At 42.3% G+C, this 19,022-nt stretch overlaps 1 protein-coding gene across 2 annotated transcripts in view; it reads right to left on the bottom strand.

Moving 5' to 3' along the window:
* The window catches only part of espn (espin), a 159,056-nt gene that overhangs the window by 12,308 nt on the left and 127,726 nt on the right, over positions 1-19,022 (bottom strand). The window contains exon 12 of one of the 2 annotated variants that reach the window (XM_060852004.1): positions 365-508. The exons of the other annotated variant lie outside the window; for it this stretch is intronic. Coding sequence (XP_060707987.1) covers positions 464-508 — 45 coding nt within the window. The 3' untranslated portion in view covers positions 365-463. Of the gene's footprint in view, positions 1-364; positions 509-19,022 lie in introns of those variants that run through there. 2 annotated transcript variants of the gene reach the window in all.

Raw genomic sequence — 19,022 nt, 5'->3', positions numbered from 1 at the left:
AGGGACTTTTAAATAAATCCTGGCCAATATTTGCCCCTCAAGCAACATCTTCCAATTTGGATTCCAGTTTACCTACCAGCACATTTGTTGTTTTAAAGTTCCCCAAGTTCTGTTAGTCTGATAGATTTTGAATATTTCAAAGAATTAATGATAATTTTGATTTCTAAATGAATGAATCTCAATTCTTTTGCTAATCTCACGTACGCACAATACAAACTATAATGGATAAGAAGTTCAGCAGTAGAGACAAAAGAATGAACACATTGTCCTATTACATCTACATCTTTGTAATGACAGAGATAGTGAGATAGGCTGTATTTATGGTCTAATATGTCGAAGTCATGGTTAAGATTGCGAAGTCCATAAAATATTCCTAGGGAGAAAATAATCATTCACAGTTGTCCTGGAGGCTCCTACATGGAGCTCCATATTATGGCACCAGGAGTCAATGGAGGAACACCACCTAAAAGAAGCTACGACAAGTCCGAGTCGATAAGTGTCGGGAGACCTATTGAGAAAAGAAATTGTTGGATTAGGGATTACCAATTTGTTTCTCCAAATAGAGTGAGATGTAGATTAAGTGCCATTTATCTTCATGATTTACATTGTTGAGTGGTCCAGCTCAATGAAAACCATTGAAAAGTGACTTATGTGTCCAATCTTGCCTGGCATGCTTTCTGGTCATAGAAGCACATTATTCAGCATTGGTTTTCTTGTCATTTCCTAACAAAACAAAAACCCATTGAGTTGGGCAGGATTTGAACCTGAGCTGTTTGGATACAATTTTCTCTCTGAAGGTCTCAACAAGAAAAAAGATATTTACTCCGATTCTCTCCACTCCAAGTTCTTTGCAGTTGGAAGTTTTGCTTTGCACGGTCTGTTTCTTTCCACATTTCTTCCAGTAAAAACAGACTTGCTGCAAAAATACTCGTTCCTTTCCTATAAACAGCTCACCTCAGACAACTCCAGTTCAAGATGTCCATTCTGCTAACCTCTCCATTAAAACTTTCCCATGCTCCTTCCATGACCAGCCTTTGCTGAAGATAGTCTCTTTCCTTCTATATGCCAAAACTGAAGGGAATGTTCTTAGGAGCTCTGCTCTGCAAGCAATTATACAAGAAAGCAACTCTCTGTTCTGGCCCAGTGTACAGGCCACATGCCCTCTCTCAACTTATGGGGTCAAACCTTTAGCATCATCAAGGTTGGCAGCCTACAGCAGGAATGAGTACTCCACACCAGCTCCACTTAGAAAAACCTGAGGAACCCTTCCTGCACAAAGAAAGCAGTGAATAACTTGTTCTTCCAATCCTGGGCATGTCATGGAAGTATTCAAATAATGATAAACCATTCTCTCCAGGATCAGGTAGAATATTCTGCAGTTTTTCCAAATGTCTTGATGCCATTGTATTGGGTGACAACTATGTGAGTCCTCACAAGGACATCATAGATATGGCCTCCCTGGTGGAGTGAGAACTGTCCCAGAAATACTAATGTGCCACTTGAGTAGAATGTATGGATGAGGCTGATGGAATGGCAATAAGGCAAAATCAGTTCACCACAAATGCCACTTGGAATCATCCAATCTGGTTCTTCACCAGCTTCTCAATGTTGGGTCCCGAAGCAACGGTTCACAAAAGAAACAGGACGGTGTTGCAACTAAGCCAATTATTTAAGAAAAGCTTTAGGGCACAGCAGTGGTAATAAAATTTGCCTGGGTTAGGGAAAGGGAGAAATTCACCTCAATGTCAATCCTGAAGATCCTAGTGAAAGGAAAGTAAGTAGGAACATTGGAATCTGACAGGTTCAAATCAATTCATGATTGTTCAGTCAAACTGACAGACCTCCTGGCTTGAAGAATGGCCTTCTGGGTGAAAACAGCCAGGACTTACCCAACACCACAATGGATCCATTCAACAATAGTCAAGATGATCTTTTTACTATTCGGAGTGGTCAGAAACCTTGATACATTAACTTGCAACCAAAGATACGTAGGAAAAGGAGCAGAAGTAAGACATATCACTCTTCAAGCCTACCTCAAAATGATCATGGCCGATCCTTTTCCTCAACTGTTTCCCAGCTTTATCCCAAAAGTCAAATTCAAAGTTATAACATAATGTAGATTGTTTTTGAAGGTTCAAAAGTGATCTTTATTAGGATGTTGACAAAGACTTAGATTGCTACTTAGACTTAGGGTGTCACGGTGGCTCAGTGGTTAGCACTGCTGCCTCACGGTGCTAAGGACCTGGGTTTGATTCCTGCCTTGTGCGACTGTCTGTGTGGAGTTTGCACATTCTCCCTGTGTCTGCGTGGGTTTCCTCTAGGTGCTCTGGTTTCCTCTCACAATCCAAAGATGAGCAAGTTAGATGAATTGGCCATGCTAAATTCCCTGTAGAGTTCATGGATGAGTAGGTTAGGTGCATTAGTCAGGGTAAATGTAGGTTTGTTTGGGGTTCTCTTCGGAGGGTCGGTATGGTCTTGTTGGGTTGAAAGACCTGTTTCCACACTGTTGGGATTCTGAAATGCATCAGACCGAAACAAAACTGTGCCAAGTACCAACGCAGATTTGGCTGCATCTTCAACAAAAGGTGACTCGATTACAAAAAGAATGCAAAAAAGGTGATGCATAAGACAGGTGCTGAACACAACACTAGACAGTTCTATTCCATTGCTCTCTTAAACAAGATTTCTCATTTAATTCAAACATACTTCATTCATCTTCAACATGGTGGAGAAAGGGCCATTCATTGTAGTGGTGGAACATGCAGTAAAAATCTGAGATTTGGCCCTTACACAATGGTCCCTTAGTTTTATTATAAGTACAACATGAATCGCCCCTTTTTCTCTTTTTTATTACATTTTCCTAAAATTTCTCTCTCTGCTTTTCTTTTTCAGAGGGTGCAGGCTCGGGGGAAAATTGCCATCTTGTAACTTGGAGTAAAAAGTGAGGTCTGCAGATGCTGGAGATCAGAGCTGAAAATGTGTTGCTGGTTAAAGCACAGCAGGTCAGGCAGCATCCAAGGAACAGGAAATTCGACGTTTCAGGCCAGAGCCCTTCATCAGGAATGAGGAGAATGTGCCAGGCAGGCTAAGATAAAAGGTAGGGAGGAGGGACTTGGGGGAGGGGCGATGGAGATGTGATAGGTGGAAGGAGGTCAAGGTGAGGGTGATAGGTTGGAGTGGGGTGGGGGCGGAGAGGTCAGGAAGAAGATTGCAGGTTAGGAGGGCAATGCTGAGTTGAGGGAACCGACTGAGACAAGGTGGGGGGAGGGGAAATGAGGAAACTGGAGAAATCTGAGTTCATTCCTTGTGGTTGGAGGGTTCCCAGGCGGAAGATAAGGCATTCCTCCTCCAGCCGTCGTGTTGTTATATTCTGCCGATGGAGGAGTCCAAGGACCTGCATGTCCTCGGTGGAGTGGGAGGGAGAGTTAAAGTGTTGAGCCACGGGGTGGTTGGGTTGGTTGGTCCGGGCGTCCCAGAGGTGTTCTCTGAAGTGTTCCGCAAGTAGGCGGCCCGTCTCCCCAATGTAGAGGAGGCCACATCGGGTGCAGCGGATGGCCTCCTCTACATTGGGGAGACGGGCCGCCTACTTGCGGAACGCTTCAGAGAACACCTCTGGGACACCCGGACCAACCAACCCAACCACCCCGTGGCTCAACACTTTAACTCTCCCTCCCACTCCACCGAGGACATGCAGGTCCTTGGACTCCTCCATCGGCAGAACATAACAACACGACGGCTGGAGGAGGAGCGCCTCATCTTCCGCCTGGGAACCCTCCAACCACAAGGAATGAACTCAGATTTCTCCAGTTTCCTCATTTCCCCTCCCCCCACCTTGTCTCAGTCGGTTCCCTCAACTCAGCACCGCCCTCCTAACCTGCAATCTTCTTCCTGACCTCTCCACCCCCCCCCCACTCCAACCTATCACCCTCACCTTGACCTCCTTCCACCTATCACATCTCCATCGCCCCTCCCCTAAGTCCCTCCTCCCTACCTTTTATCTTAGCCTGCCTGGCACATTCTCCTCATTCCTGATGAAGGGCTCTGGCCCGAAACGTCGAATTTCCTGTTCCTTGGATGCTGCCTAACCTGCTGTGCTTTAACCAGCAACACATTTTCAGCTCACATCTTGTAACTTGCCCAAGTGGCTCTCGTGTGAAAATGGATGAGAAGTTTTGGCAGTCCCCAAAGTAAATCCCTACAAGAATAACACTACTCTCTCACACCCCTCGCACAGCTGAGCAATTGGGAGGGACTATTTGCTCTTTTAACAATTAGTTTCACATTGACAATAGTTCATTATTCCTTTGTTAACCCTAATCTCAGCATTCATCAAAAAGCATATTCACGTATCATGGACACATTGTAAAGTCAACCAGGATGGAAGAATGCACCGTCAACAGGTTTTTAGTTTGAATGGAGGGAACTTACTCTTTCTGCTCAAGAGAAGGTCAGCTCCCTCCTAGAAACCCTTTCTCATACATACGATGAAATTCATTAGTATATGGTCAGTAGACAATGTCAGAAACATAAATACCTTCTGTCAAGTAAGAGCTAAAATAAACTTCACTGAATGTGCGAACCAAAGATCTCTTTAAAGATGTAAAATGGGTTGCTATTTGAAAAGAATAATTAAGTTGGTGCTAGTAGGAAGTCAGAATCGTACCATCAGATCATCAATGCAGGTAGATATTTACTGTCATCATTCCAGATGGAAGTTTCTGCTTTGCAATATCATGTGGCAGAAATCTCAGCAAATTGCAGTTAATTCTTAATGTCATAACGTCTTAAATTGCTGGAACTTCAAAGTTAGCAGCTAATAACATAAGAAAACAAAACTACCTTTTATCTATTGAATACTGAGAACAATAATTATCCATTAAAACCACAGCTATCTTTTCACACAGAGTCATGGCTCTATATCAGGAGTACCAGTTACCTAGAATGGGAGGATGAGTGCAATTGCTACTTCATTCCCTTCATATGAGAATTTTTCAACAGATGGCAACCTAATATTCAGAGGCCAGAGTTATAGCCTGCATTCTCGAGCACTTTTTGGAGTGTAACACCATTCTTACATATTTTGGTTAGAGATATACAACATACAATAATTAGATCAGATTCCCCACAGTATGGAAACAGGCCCTTCGGCCCAAGAAGTCCACACTGACTCTCCGAAGAATAACCCACCCAGAATCTTTCCCCTACCCTATATTTACACCTTGCACTTTATCGCAAAACATAGTAATCTTGCACTTTACAGCAAAAAACAATTAATTTTACTCCAAAATCTGACAAGAACAAATAAGTGGACAATTTAGTTTGGGACCCTTTGGTAGTTGCAAGCAGCTCTAAGTTTGTAACAAAAGCAGATTGAAAAGAGGAAAGCACAGAAGCCAGACTCACAGCTTGGCATTTCACTGCCAAATTATTGAGCAAGAAGGAAATATAGTTGGGATAATGATAGATTAGAAGTCTTGAAGATAAAGAAAACGGCACCAAGTCAAGCACAAACATATAAGCACGAACCTTTGAGACTCAAACTGGGTTTCTCTTAAACACCGTTAACTGGTGCTTCCCACAACTTGTCCCCACTTTGGGAAAGCCTCCCATTTCGAGGTTTGAAAATGGTCAAATTCTCGAGTGAGGAAAGGTTGAATGGGGAAGAGACTTGGACACAAGGTAGGAGACCAGTGGGGGCATGGCAGGGGTAGCAGGCAGAGGTCCATGTGACTATTGCTGTTTCAGAGCTAGTGATCCCAGACTTTCAATGCTCAACCTCACCTGGGGAAGCCCTGCAGGAAAATGATGAGATGTTTTACTCACTTAGCTCTGGTTTCTTAATTCACCAGCAAAAGACACTTTCCAACTGGTGCCAGTGATTGGAGATAAACCCTCAATATTATTTTATACAAAGGATAAATTAAATACACTTTGCAATATTTGTTACTTCTTATTCCTAAGCAAACTGTTGATGGACACCAAATAAATTAATATTTGAAAACGTCATGCTGCAAAGTATTGGATCCTTCAGTTCAGTCTTGCCAAGTGAAAACTCAATTCAAACAGATCATCTCTCAGTTAACTATAATACCATTACATCTCATTATTTTCTTAAAAAGTAGTTACCTCCTACAAGGCAGTAAGACAAGTATTAGCTTCCTAATCTAAAATCATTGGTGTCAGTTTAAATAACAAATAACTCTGCTTCTTTCTCCTTCCAGAATGAAAAGCTTCGATCAATATATCGGCATATTTCTTCATTGCAGAATTCTCCAAGTTCAGAGATGAGTTGAATCGATTCCTTTCTAACCTTGCTTCTCTGCATCTGCTCATCGACTGTATTGTCACTGACTGAGAAACTGTTTGTAGTACTCACAAATGACTCCTGTCGAGATAATTCTGCAGGTTCTGTCTCTGACTGCTGTTGCTGGGTTGTTGCCTTATATTGGTGAATGTCAACTGCATCAACCCTGTCTCCAAAGAACTCCTGCTTAATGTCTTCAAATCCATCAGCCCAATCCCGTTTTCCAGACTCAATCTCTTCCATGACAACTTTGTGAAAATTTCTTATCAGTTCCCAACTGTGGCTTCCTAGGCGGTCAAACATCTCATAGCAAAGGATGTGTCGGAATTTCCTCTCAGAGCGAGTCATGTTCATTTCCAATAATTGGAAGTACCCGAGCATGAACAAGTCAAGGCTTAAGCTATTGTAATCAACAGAAGCACCATTAACATGAGGGAGAAACTGCTCAGGCCAGTATATCTTGTAATGTTGACTTAGTCGCTTTATTTGGCGGGATGGGACTTGAGAGATAATTGTCCTCCAATGGCCGATTAGTTTGCCAACGACTTGCCTCTGTTTCATGAAGTAGAGAAGGCGATCATCATCGCTTCTTCCTCTGATGATCTCAGACTGTAATTCTGACGTATTGTACAGCAGTCCATCATGGTATTGAATGTCTTTGAAATCCTCAGCCATAGCATCTGAAATACTTGGTGCCATTTGGTTTTGCCTGAATGATTCAGTGAAAGTCCATTTTCTCCAGTGTTCAAGGAAGAGGTACACAATCCGTTCCTTCCTCATGTCTATATATTGTTGGACACAGCTGAGGTCTGTCTGGACTGGGAGGCTTCTGGTCATGAGATCTGGACTAAATAAAGTCTCATTGTCTAGATTTAAATATTGGTCTACATCATTTTTGCTTGTGTCTGTTGAACTAGAAAACAGCAAAGATGCATGGGCTGGTACAATTAATGGCTCTTCCACCATCAACGGCTTATTATTACTTTGCATTCTATACTCAGAACTTGGAATTTCATTGATAGCAAAATTATGAGGTTCTTCCAAAATAGTATTTGCACTAGGAGGTACAACGGGTAAAGATCTCTTCCTTTTATAAACTCTGTGTTGCATATCATCTGACATTTTTGATTGCAGTTGCAACTCATAATTTGCTTTTATGTTTTTGACTGACACACCGCATTGCAAGATTTCTTTCTGAACGTCCTCTCTTGTTGAACTGAATGATTGAGACCGTCCGATGTTCATATTTGTCTCCTTAGCTGGAGAAACCTTCATTGGATCAGTCACATGTACCCTGTATTGGTCATGGGAAGACACTGTGTCTGGAATGTCTATCTCCTTGCCACCTAAAGTGGCTAGAAGGATCGCCATGCTCTTCAGTAAGGTCGATATTTTGTTACACCAAGCTGGCAGGTCATCTGCCTGTCCATGTACCTGTTTTGGGTTCACAGTAAAATGCTCGGGAGATAATGCAGCAGACACAGGCAGGAGTTGCTGAAGCTCAAGCTCTAGCTGCTCAAGCTCCGTCTCCACCTTCTGAACTTTATGCATGACTTGAAGGTTTTCAATTTGCTTTTCTATACGGATGATATCTTCTTCTGTCATAAGTTCTCCAAATGGTCCCAGAATAGCATTGTGTGCATGGGAGTATCTCCACCCTTCAGGTTGACTATAGTTACTGTTGTGAAACTGCCTCAGGAGAAAGCACAGGGCAAAAAAAATCTCTCTGAACAAAAGAAAGACCCAATTTTTCCCTTCTTTCTATATCTTTATCAGTCCTTCACAGGCTTGTGGTGCAATGGAGTTTATACATTACAAATCTGTTGTTTGTTCCATGTTTAGAGGTGCATTGTATAATTTAAGTTAACCTTGCAGTCAAATAAATATAACTTTCTGTTAGCTACAGTTCAATTAATCATTCTTTGTTCCAATTGATTATTCGTTACTTGCAATGCAATCAAAGACATTTTATGTTCTTTTAGATAATGCCCTAGCAGAAGGAACACTCATCGATAACAATCAAAGATGAAAAAGGAGTATATAAATTTGCCAATAAAAACATTAATTGCACCACTCACCACACAAATATATTTAAAGTTGCAGTACCCTTTGTACTTCTATATAGATGAACAAGCACATTGCAATTTTCTCCAGAAATACTAGGCAATTAAAATTTGGTACAGGTACTGCAAACAATTTGCATTATGAGTTCAGCTGGAATCCCTACAGTGTGGAAGCAAGCCATTCAGTCCCTCAAGTCTACACCGCCCCTTCAAAGAGCATCTCACCCTCTCCCTGTAACTCTATTTTACAAGGCTAGTCCACCTAACCTGCACATTTTTGGACTTTGGAAGGAAACCAGGGCACCCGGTGAGGATTCACATAAACAGTCACCCAAGGCTAGAATCAAACCTGGGCTCCTGTGAGGCAGAAGTGCTAACCACCGAGCCACTGTGCTGACGGCCAATGCTCTCAAGGATTGCTACCACGCACTACTCAAAACAATTCCAGACATAAGGGGCACATTCTAACTTTGGACCCATTTCAAATCAACACTATTTGGCATTTTGAGCTTTAGGGCTTTGAGTTGCACTGGCAGATAACATGGCAGCTAGTTATTCATTACTACTCCCAGTCACAGGGATCACAAAAATCTTCCGACAGAAAACTGCATTACTTAACAACCCAAGAGAAAATATGAAACTCATTTATCACAAGACAATGTAAAATGTGTTCAAATTACTAACAGATTAAAGTGTGGAGGTATTAACATATCCACTGGATGCATTAAAGCAAGGTAAACTCGAATTCAGGAAGGAACAGTCTTCATATCCTCAAGTTGACCATTCCTATATCCAATCACTTATTTTGTCAAAAATGTGCAACAAGAGTTTTAGAACTGCCTGCTTGTCAAAGAATTCAAGTGTTTTTAATAATGCCTTGCAGAGTTTTAGGATTGCTTGGAAACATATTATAGCAAAATGTGATGTTCCTTTATTTTCCTGAATCAAGGGAAACCAGAAGATGAAACAATGGACAAAGAACCCACTCAACCTCCATTAAACTTGGAGATGCTGCTATGCTACTTCCCCTGGAAAGCCCTAGTTGTGTTGGAGCTAGGTAGAAGACAAGTAATTATCTGTGTTTCTGCTCTATTTTCCTAAACTGCGCTCTCAGGGAATGCTCTGATGAGAGGTGAAATCAGAAATGTTAACTCAGTTTCACTCCACAGATGCTAACTGACCTGTTGAGTTTTTCCCACTTCTTTTTGCTTCTCAAGAAACTAGATATTTCTAGAGGTCAAAGGAAATTCATGTTTCTGCCTTCTTAAGCTTTAAAACTAAACCTTAGCATGCAGACTCGCTGTTACAGAGGACCTAACTAAGACTAATAATGGAACCTCACATTGTAAGGTAGAAACAGGTCCACACATAATCTCACTCTTTCCCACTGCAGCCCAATGGTCAAGGAATCATTTTCCTGATTAATTTGTACTCCTGTTTTCTAAATCACATGTAGTCAGTACCAACAATGCATAGCCTCACCAGCATCTGGTTTCATGGGATTTGCCTAGGCTTCACAATGATGGAAGAAACAAGCAACAAACCAAATGCGAGCAAACTTAATAGTACAAATGTAAAATGGATACTGCAGCTTTACAACAGTAACACTCCAAACACCATCAAACCCTCAAACACATGCAATGCAAACACATACAAACACACACAATTTGGTTTTAATAACTACCGACACAAATGTTGCACACTTGGATCAGAAAAGAAATTGTGAATTGGACAATGGACAATGGAACCTGCAGTTTCCCCACCCACATTATGGGCGGCACGGTGGCACAGTGGTTAGCACTGCTGCCTCACAGCGCCTGAGACCCGGGTTCAGTTCCCGACTCAGGCGACTGACTGTGTGGAGTTTGCACGTTCTCCCCGTGTCTGCGTGGGTTTCCTCCGGGTGCTCCGGTTTCCTCCCACAGTCCAAAGATGTGCGGGTCAGGTGAATTGGCCATGCTAAATTGCCCGTAGTGTTAGGTAAGGGGTAAATGTAGGGGTATGGGTGGGTTGCGCTTCGGCGGGTCGGTGTGGACTTGTTGGGCCGAAGGGCCTGTTTCCACACTGTAAGTCTAATCTAATCTAATTCCAACATCCCAATGGGACCCTGTGCAAATTGTCCCCAATTATATGGTTTGCTTAATCATAAGGATCGTCTGTGAGTTTGCAGGAAGGATAATGTAGATTCTCCGATGCAGTAATAGGCAATTTTGGAGAAAACTCATGCAGGTATTGGAAAATATATTATCCATAATCTTTTCTTTGTTAATGTCATTATAAAAATAGAGGGAAAATTAACTTCGACAAAACCTCTCTGCAACTAGAGTTGGTCACTCTGCTTATTTAACAAATTCCAGCAGGGTGATGTCCCTGTATAAAAACTATCTCCAGTTTGGATGTTTCTTATTGCTTTAGTGTGACCATCAATACATCATGAACTTGGGTACATTTAACAAAGACAGCTCCCCAGACCAGGCCTCATCAGCTGGATGCATGTTACAGACTTGTGCATCATTTTTTGTTGAATTAACAGTCGAAAGCTGGGTACCAGCAATTTCACAGTATGCACGCCACTCTGGAAGGCTGTGCACTGACAGCCAAATTATAAACATTTACCAATAATAAAAAGATTAATAAAAAGGCCTCTGAGGAGTTTTGAATTCCAGCTGCAAATGCAAACGGCAACTCAGACATAGGGATCTATAAACCCTTCCAAGGTGCATTGCATATAAAAAGCCTTGAAGTATGCAAATATATTTATGTTGCACCAAATGACGAAGGTATAAAAATATAGCTCCTGATGGATTTCTTTTAAAAAATCAATAATCTTCAAGTAACAGTCCTGTTATGACATGGGCTGCTTTTAGCACAGTCATCCAATCTCACATACTCCTCAGCCCATGATCACATTATATGGGTTGCAGTCAGTACAGTTCACCTATTCTGTCCTTCAGTCTTATTACCAGTTATTCTGCTTTTCTTCTCTCCTGTCCTGGTCTCTCCTTGCTATACCCCTTCCATATCCCTTTCTCTCTCTGGGCTCCATTTGCACCCATCTGCTCACCTCTCCCTTACCTGCACTCTCAACTTTGTCTTCAGCTTAAATACAACCTTTTCCTAGCTTAGAATTGTAGAATTCCTACAGTGTGGAAGCAGGCCATTCAGCCCATCAAGTCCACACCATTCCTCCAAAAGAGCATCCCACCCAGATGCACCCCATCACCCTGCAGTGCTCATGGTTAATCCTAGCCTGCACATCCCTGGATACTGTAGGAAATTTAGTGTGGCCACTCCACCTTAACTGCCCATCTTCAGATTGTGGGAGCACCCGGAAGAAACCCTCACAGACACGGGGAGAATGTGCAAACTCACACAGACAGTGGCCCAAGGATGGAATCAAACCTGGGTACCTGGCACTGTGAGGCAGCAGTGCCAACCATGGAGACACTAACAGTTCTGATGAAAGGCCATTGGACACAAAACACCAAGTCAGCTTTCTTCCCACAGATGTTGCCTGACCTCTTTGTTTCAGGTCTCCAGAACTTATACTAAATTTTCTAAACATCACACTTATCCATTTAATGTATTAAATGCAATCACTTGAATGATTGGAGTATTTCTGCCTGGAATCCGATTGGAATCATTGGAATATCTGCAGTATTTCCAATGTCGGTTTTCTTACCATTATATTGAATTTTACCACACAGAAACCTATTGCTTCAACTGGTCTATGCCTCTGTTTATATTTCAAAAGAACTTCCCCCTCCCATTTTATCTCATTCCATTAGCATATCCTTTGATGTGGTTCTCTCTTATGTATCTATCTCAGGTAGAAAGTAAAGTTGCCATAGTCTCATTTATTTGGATTCTCTTTAAGTGCATCTGTGCCATTTGGCTCAGCAATTCCTTGCCATATTAAATTCCATATTCTAAATTCTCACTCAGGTTTCTCCAGAGCTCTTTATTGAATTTACCATTGCCCATCTTAACATTTACAGTAACTAGCTTTGGATTCTCCCACAAGGTGAACCACCCCTGCTGACTCAGAACATTAATCTCATCACATCATTGGACCTTTGAAGCCCCAGGGGAATCCTGCTATCCTCTTTATATTTTTAAAATTTATTGTTTGATGGGATGTGGACATCACAAGCAAGGCCAGCATCTATTGCCCATCCATAGCAGCCCTTCAGACAGTGGTAATGAGCCACCTTCTTGAACCACTGCAGTCCGTGGGGAGTGTGGGCATCCACAGTATTTTTAAGGAAGGATTTTGACCCAGCAACGCTAAAGGAACAATGAGATATTTCCAAGTCATCATGGTGCATACCTCAGTGGGGAACCTGTATGTGACAGTGGATCCAGGTGTTTCCTACCTTTGCCATTCAAGGTGGTAGAGGTCACAGTTTTGGAACACGTTCAATTACTGTAGTCCATATTACAAATGGTAGACACTGCTGCCCCTGTTCAACTATGGTGAAGGGAGTGAATGTTGAAGTTGCCAATCAAGCAGGCTGCTTTGTCCTGAATGGTGCTGAGCTCCTTGAGTGATATTGGAGCTGCATTCACCCGTGCAAGTGGAGAGTATTCCATCACACTCATACCTAGGCAAAAGTGAGGACTGCAGATGCTGGCGATCAGAGTTTCTTTTCCTGATGAAGGGCTCCTGCCCGAAACATTGATTTTCGTGCTCCTTGGATGCTGCCTGACCTGCTGTGCTTTTCCAGCACCACTCTAATCTTGACACTGTTTATCCTAGTGAGCTGCTTCACAAAACCTCCATTAGATTAGGGCGGCACAGTGGCTCAGTGGTTAGCAATGCTACCCCAGAGGCCCAGGTTCAATTCCCGCCTCAGGCAACTGTCTATGTGGAGTTTGCACATTCTCCCAGTGTCTGCATGGGGTTCCTCCGGGTGCAAAGATGTGTAGGTTAGGTGAATTGGCCATGCTAAATTGCCCAAAGTGTTAGGTGAAGGGGTAAATGTAGGGCACTGTGTCTGGGTGGGTTGCTCTTAGGAGGGTCGATGTGGACCCTGTTTCCACACTGTAAGAAATCTAATCTAATCTAATTTCGTAGATCATCCCTTAGACTTCTCAACCCAAGAAAAGGATCCCAGCCTTTGTGATCATTCCCGATGGTGAGATTATCTCAATATTATTTTGCATAATCCAATCTTAACTGGTTGGAAATGCAATGGCACAACAATCAGCAGTGATCCAGAAATATCCAATCAAATGCTGAGGAAAATTCTTTGACCTCCTGGATCGCATCCTTTCAGAATACCAACACTCCCATCCCATCGCTTCATTACACGATTATTATTCAGTCATACAGATTACCTCTGCAACCTACTTCAGCTCTACCTTTGTACACTCTGCTTTTCCATCACTGGGCTGCGAAACATTACCTCCCTCTTCTCCTGCTGTTCAGGGATGAGCTATTGTATCATCCGTGGCCTTGATTTCACTCTGAACCCTGGATCCTGCCACATATCTTCCCACGTTAGAGACAAAAAACAAGACTGCAGATGCTGGAATCAAAAGTAGACAGACAGGAGGCTGGAAGAACGCAGCAAGCCAGGCAGCGTCAGGAGGTGGAGAAGGCAATGTTTCAGGTGTAACAGTAACACCTGAAATGTCAACTTCTCCACCTCCTGATGCTGCCTGTTTTGCTGTGTTCTTCCAGTCTCCTGCCTGTCTACATACATCCCCACAACAAGTTGCACTTAAGTAACAATTAACAAGTGATAAAATGTGCCAAATCGCTTCACAAGATCATTAGTGAGCAGGAATTGACGCTAAGCCACATAAGGAGATATTAAGGCAGGTAACCAAAAGATTGATCAAAAAGTTAAAGTTTAAGGAGCATATTAATTGTGAAGGGTTTGAGATAGAACATAGAACATTTCAGCACAGTACAGGTCCTTCAGCCCTCGATGTTGCACCGACTTGTCATATCAATCTGAAGCCCATCTAACCTACACGATTCCATGTACGTCCATACGCTTGTCCAATGACGACTTAAAGTACTTAAAGTTGGCAAATCAACTACCGTTGCAGGCAAAGCATTCCATACCCTTACTGCTCTCTGAGTAAAGAAACTACCTCTGACATCTGTCCTACATCTATCACCCCTCAATTTAAAGCTATGCCCCCTCATGCTCACCGTTACCATATTTGGAAAAAGGCTCTCCCTGTCCACCCTATCTAATCCTCTGATTATCTTATATGTCACTATTAAGTCACCTCTCAACCTTCTTCTCTTCAACGAAAACAGCCTCAAGTCCCTCAGCCTCAATCCTCATAAGACCTTCCTTCCATACCAGGCAACATCCCAGTAAATCTCCTCTGCACCCTTTCCAAAGCTTCCACATCCTTCTTATAATGCGGTTACCAGAACTGTACACAATACTCCAAGTGCGGCCGCACCAGAGTTTTGTACAGCTGTAATATAACCTCATGGTTCTGGAACTCGATCCCTCTATTAATAAAAGCTAAAACACTGTAGGCCTTCTTAACAACCCTGTCAACCTGGATGGCAACTTTCAAGGATCTGTGTACCTGAACACCGAGATCTCTCTGCTCATCTAACTATCAAGAATCTTACCATTAGCCCAGTACTTTGCATTCCGGTTACTCACCTCACACTTGTCTGCATTAAACTCCATTTGCCACCTCGCAGCCCAGGTCTGCAGCTTATTTACGTCTCTCTTCAACCTACAACATCCTTCGTCACTATCCACAACTCCACCGACCTAAGTGCCATCTGCAAATTTACTAACCCACCCTTCTACGTTACCTCATCCAGGTCGTTTATAAAAATGACGAACAGCAGTGGACCCAACACTGCCCCTTGCAGTGTTAAATATAGTAGGATCACCAAGATGACTCAATTGACCTTATGAAAGCCAGTCACATACAGACCAGACATTAACACTGACCTGTGCTACATTAGTTGCTCTATATTATAGTAGTGGCAGTAAGCACTCTACATCAGCTTCTGTACATCTGACATATTGTTTGCTCCTTACTACTTTCCAACAATCCCTTCTAGAATGTGAGCAGGAGAGCCGATCACACAGTACCTGCTGCAAAAGTATGAGATGCTGATAGCATTCACTGTGACAGTATTAGATTAGATTCCCTACAGTGTGGTAACAGGCCATTTGGCCCAACAAGTCCACACGGCCCTCCAGAAAGTAACCCAACTAGACCCATTCCCCTACCTACATTTACCCCTGACTAATGCACCTAACACTATGGGCAATTTAGCATGGCCAATGCAACTAGCATGCACATCTTCGGAGGAGGAAACCCACGCAGACACGGGGAGAATGTGCAAGCTCCACAAAGACAGTCGCCCAAGGCGGGAATTGAACCCCGGTCCTGGAGCTGTGAGGGTGCAGTGCTAACCACTGAGCCACCATATAGGTGCACAAATGGAAAACCAGCACATTGAGCCAGTGATTACTGACTATTCTTCAGACTGAATGCTCATTTTCAGAAGAGGTTTGATAGAAAAAAACAAATAAACTAAGAAAATTGAAGCCAATAAACAAAATGGAATAAATGTACACAGTAACATTAAAGAGCAGAAGAAAAATTTTATTTAAACTTCAAACTCTAATTTATTCACCAAGATAAATGACCACTTTAATTATTATATGATCTGGTTTGCAGCTGTTTCTCACAATATTCACACTCTACATCACAGTAGGTGACTGAACACAGTTGCAAACTTGACAGTAACTTCAAACACTGCGTTACATCTTGTCGAAAAGTACGAAAAGGTTATCAAAGGCTAGGGCCATTTAAAGGTGCTACATGAATGCAAGTTGTTGTTGTACTGACTGAGCACCCTGTTTTTGTTTCTGTTGCTAGAGGATTTTTCCACGTAAACACACCCCAGGTGGTATTATTAATTTAACTAAGCAAAAACAACTGGCCCCATCACGGTGACCAAACGTGCGCTGGTGTTTACTGAGCACAGCTTTTAATTTGGCACTGATCTAAGCGAGTTCCCAAGGCTGTTGTTTTCAACCTGGATCAGTCTGTTTTCTCACACACTGTCTTGTTTATCTGAAATAGCCACCATCATCCAGAACCTGTCTGCCCATCAGGGTGGATCACATTTTTTTTAGGTTCCTGAAGGGGCACTTAGCTTCCAAATGAAAGAGATCCTCTCTTTCTGTTCTGACAGAATTCCTTCTGGCAGTAACTTGGTCTTCAATCTGACTTCTCCATCTGTTGATCAAATCTATGCAGAATGTAGTAACGCTCATATTCAGCTCATGTGAGCTGGGGTGAACATGCAAGGATGCACAACATTGTTTCATCCAGAGGAAATCTGACCTCTTTCTGTCACAATGTGTGTTCACACTGTACAGTAAATGCAGCTGCTGCCAAGCTAAACATTTTTACCATTATACCAAGCAGTAGTAACCAATAAGGGCTAAGTTACAGTCTTTGCCTAGTGCAGCTCTAGAGTTCTAAACTCTTCAAAATGAGGACACCCTGCAAATATTGTTATGTTGTTTGGGAATACCTTGCAAATATTAACACACTCCCCAGGACTCCTGTCATTATTAACACACTCCCAGGGATTTCTGCTATGTCTAACACAAAGAAGCTCACGCAAAGGCTACTGCACACCCAGGAACCCCCTGAAAAAGTGAATACACTCATATAGACCCCTTACAAATGTTGTCAGATTTCAAATGACTCCCTGTAAATACTACAACCCAGGCCCCAGAGCCCACTGCAAATGTTAAAACATTCTTTGGGATGCCATTAACATTATCACACTCTCCAGGGCACGCTGCCAATGTTAACATATTCCCAGGGACCCTTTGTATTAGTTTCCAAAAGACATCCATGGCCACCCAGCCATTGTATAAAACACTTGGTATCTGTGCAAATTCAGAGAAATGATCAACTGTACATCAATAAAAATAAAGACTTTAAATCTGTTGACAGATGGACAGAAGTCTGATCACCTCTCATACTGAACTTCTCCATGAACCACAAATTCTGGGGTGTGCAAGTAGGCTCGAGGGCCCCTCGACTTTGTTACACCTCTCAATGGCCTTTTTGAAGTAGTGAATGGAATTGTTAAATATTAAGCATTAGAACACAGGGAATATTTCTGTACAAGTTCTGTCACTTGTCTGCTAAACGTTTGGTGGCTTTTTCAGGTTTCTGTAGCTCTTTGGTCAAAATTGTCAGAGGTGGCTTGGAGAATTTCTGTGTTTGAACCCAGGCCAAAGAATAAAACAACTGTTTGACTCATCACATTGGCTTCTTTCCCCAGACTCCGAGGGTAAATTGCACTCTGCCTGTTTAGTCTATTCATGGAAGGTTGCAAATGAATAGCTCCTTGTCTCCAAAGATAATGAAGCGGACATCCAAAATACTTTTTTTGTTGCCAATCTCCATTTTTCAACCTTGATCTGTTATCCAGATCAGCCATGAACGTATTGAATGGCTGAGCAAGCTCAAGGAACCAAATGATCTATCCTACCATGTATGTTCTCATGTCCCATGGACGTATGATGTCTGTTTTATTTTGTAGGGTACTTAGCTATTTCAGTTTGAAGCTTTTCTTAAAACGTCTCATCTATTTTCCAACCAAATGTTTATAAATTTAGGAATAATGGTTGGACTTGCAGCCATTCAAGTTCATTTTATCATTCAATATTGTGGCTGGTTAACTTCAATGACTTGTCCATATATTTCCATAAATGGGGATAGATATATCCACATATGATCTATACATCTTAGTATCCTGACTGATAAAAGTCAATTACTCTCTGTGTGAGACAGTTCTCCATAATTTTACTCCTAAATAGCCTAGTTGTAACTGCAAGTATGTTCTCTTGATCTGAATTTTCTCCATCAGAGAAAATACCTTCTCTGAATCTACACTAATGAAACATTTCATAATCTTAAGCAAGTTAATTTGTTCATTCCTCAATCTTCCAACCTTGACGAAATGTGAGCGGGAGTTGAGAGTGTGGTGCTGGAAAAGCACAGCCGGTCAGGCAGCATCTGAGGAGCAGGAGAATCAACGTTTTGGCATAAGCCCTTCATCAGGAATGTGAGCCAAGTTTATGCAGTTTGTTCTCTAAATGCACCCCCTTCAAGTCTTGGTGATAGTCTGGTTTAATTTGCACCAAACGCCCTTTCAGGCTAAATTTTCACCAGAAGTGGAGGTGCCTAAGACTGAACACAGTGTTCCAGGTCAGGCCTGCCCCAGGTTTTGTACAACTGAAGAATCAATAAAGTGTGGACCTGGAAAAACCACAGAAAGTCATGCAGCATCAGGGGATTCTGATGAAAGGCTCTTACCTGAAACAGCAACTTGTCTGGTCCTCTGATGCTGCTTGACCTGGTGTGCTTTTTCAGCTCCACACTTTATCGACTCTTGACATTCCAGCATCTGCAGTCCTCATTAACTCCATACAACTGAAGTATACCATCCAAACCATTTGGGATGTTGTACATTCACACTGAATCCAATTTTACTACCTGCTACTCTCAGCTACACAGCTTACTATGCTTGCTAATTTACTGTCATCAGCTCATTTAGAAATGAAGCCCTCTCTTTCCATTTTTTCCCATTCAAGTCATTGAATCACAGATTCCTAAAACACAGA

Source organism: Hemiscyllium ocellatum, chromosome 37 (genome assembly GCF_020745735.1).
Source record: "Hemiscyllium ocellatum isolate sHemOce1 chromosome 37, sHemOce1.pat.X.cur, whole genome shotgun sequence".
NCBI classification, from domain to species: Eukaryota; Metazoa; Chordata; class Chondrichthyes; order Orectolobiformes; family Hemiscylliidae; genus Hemiscyllium; species Hemiscyllium ocellatum.
This window is presented reverse-complemented; position numbering and strand designations above follow the sequence as displayed.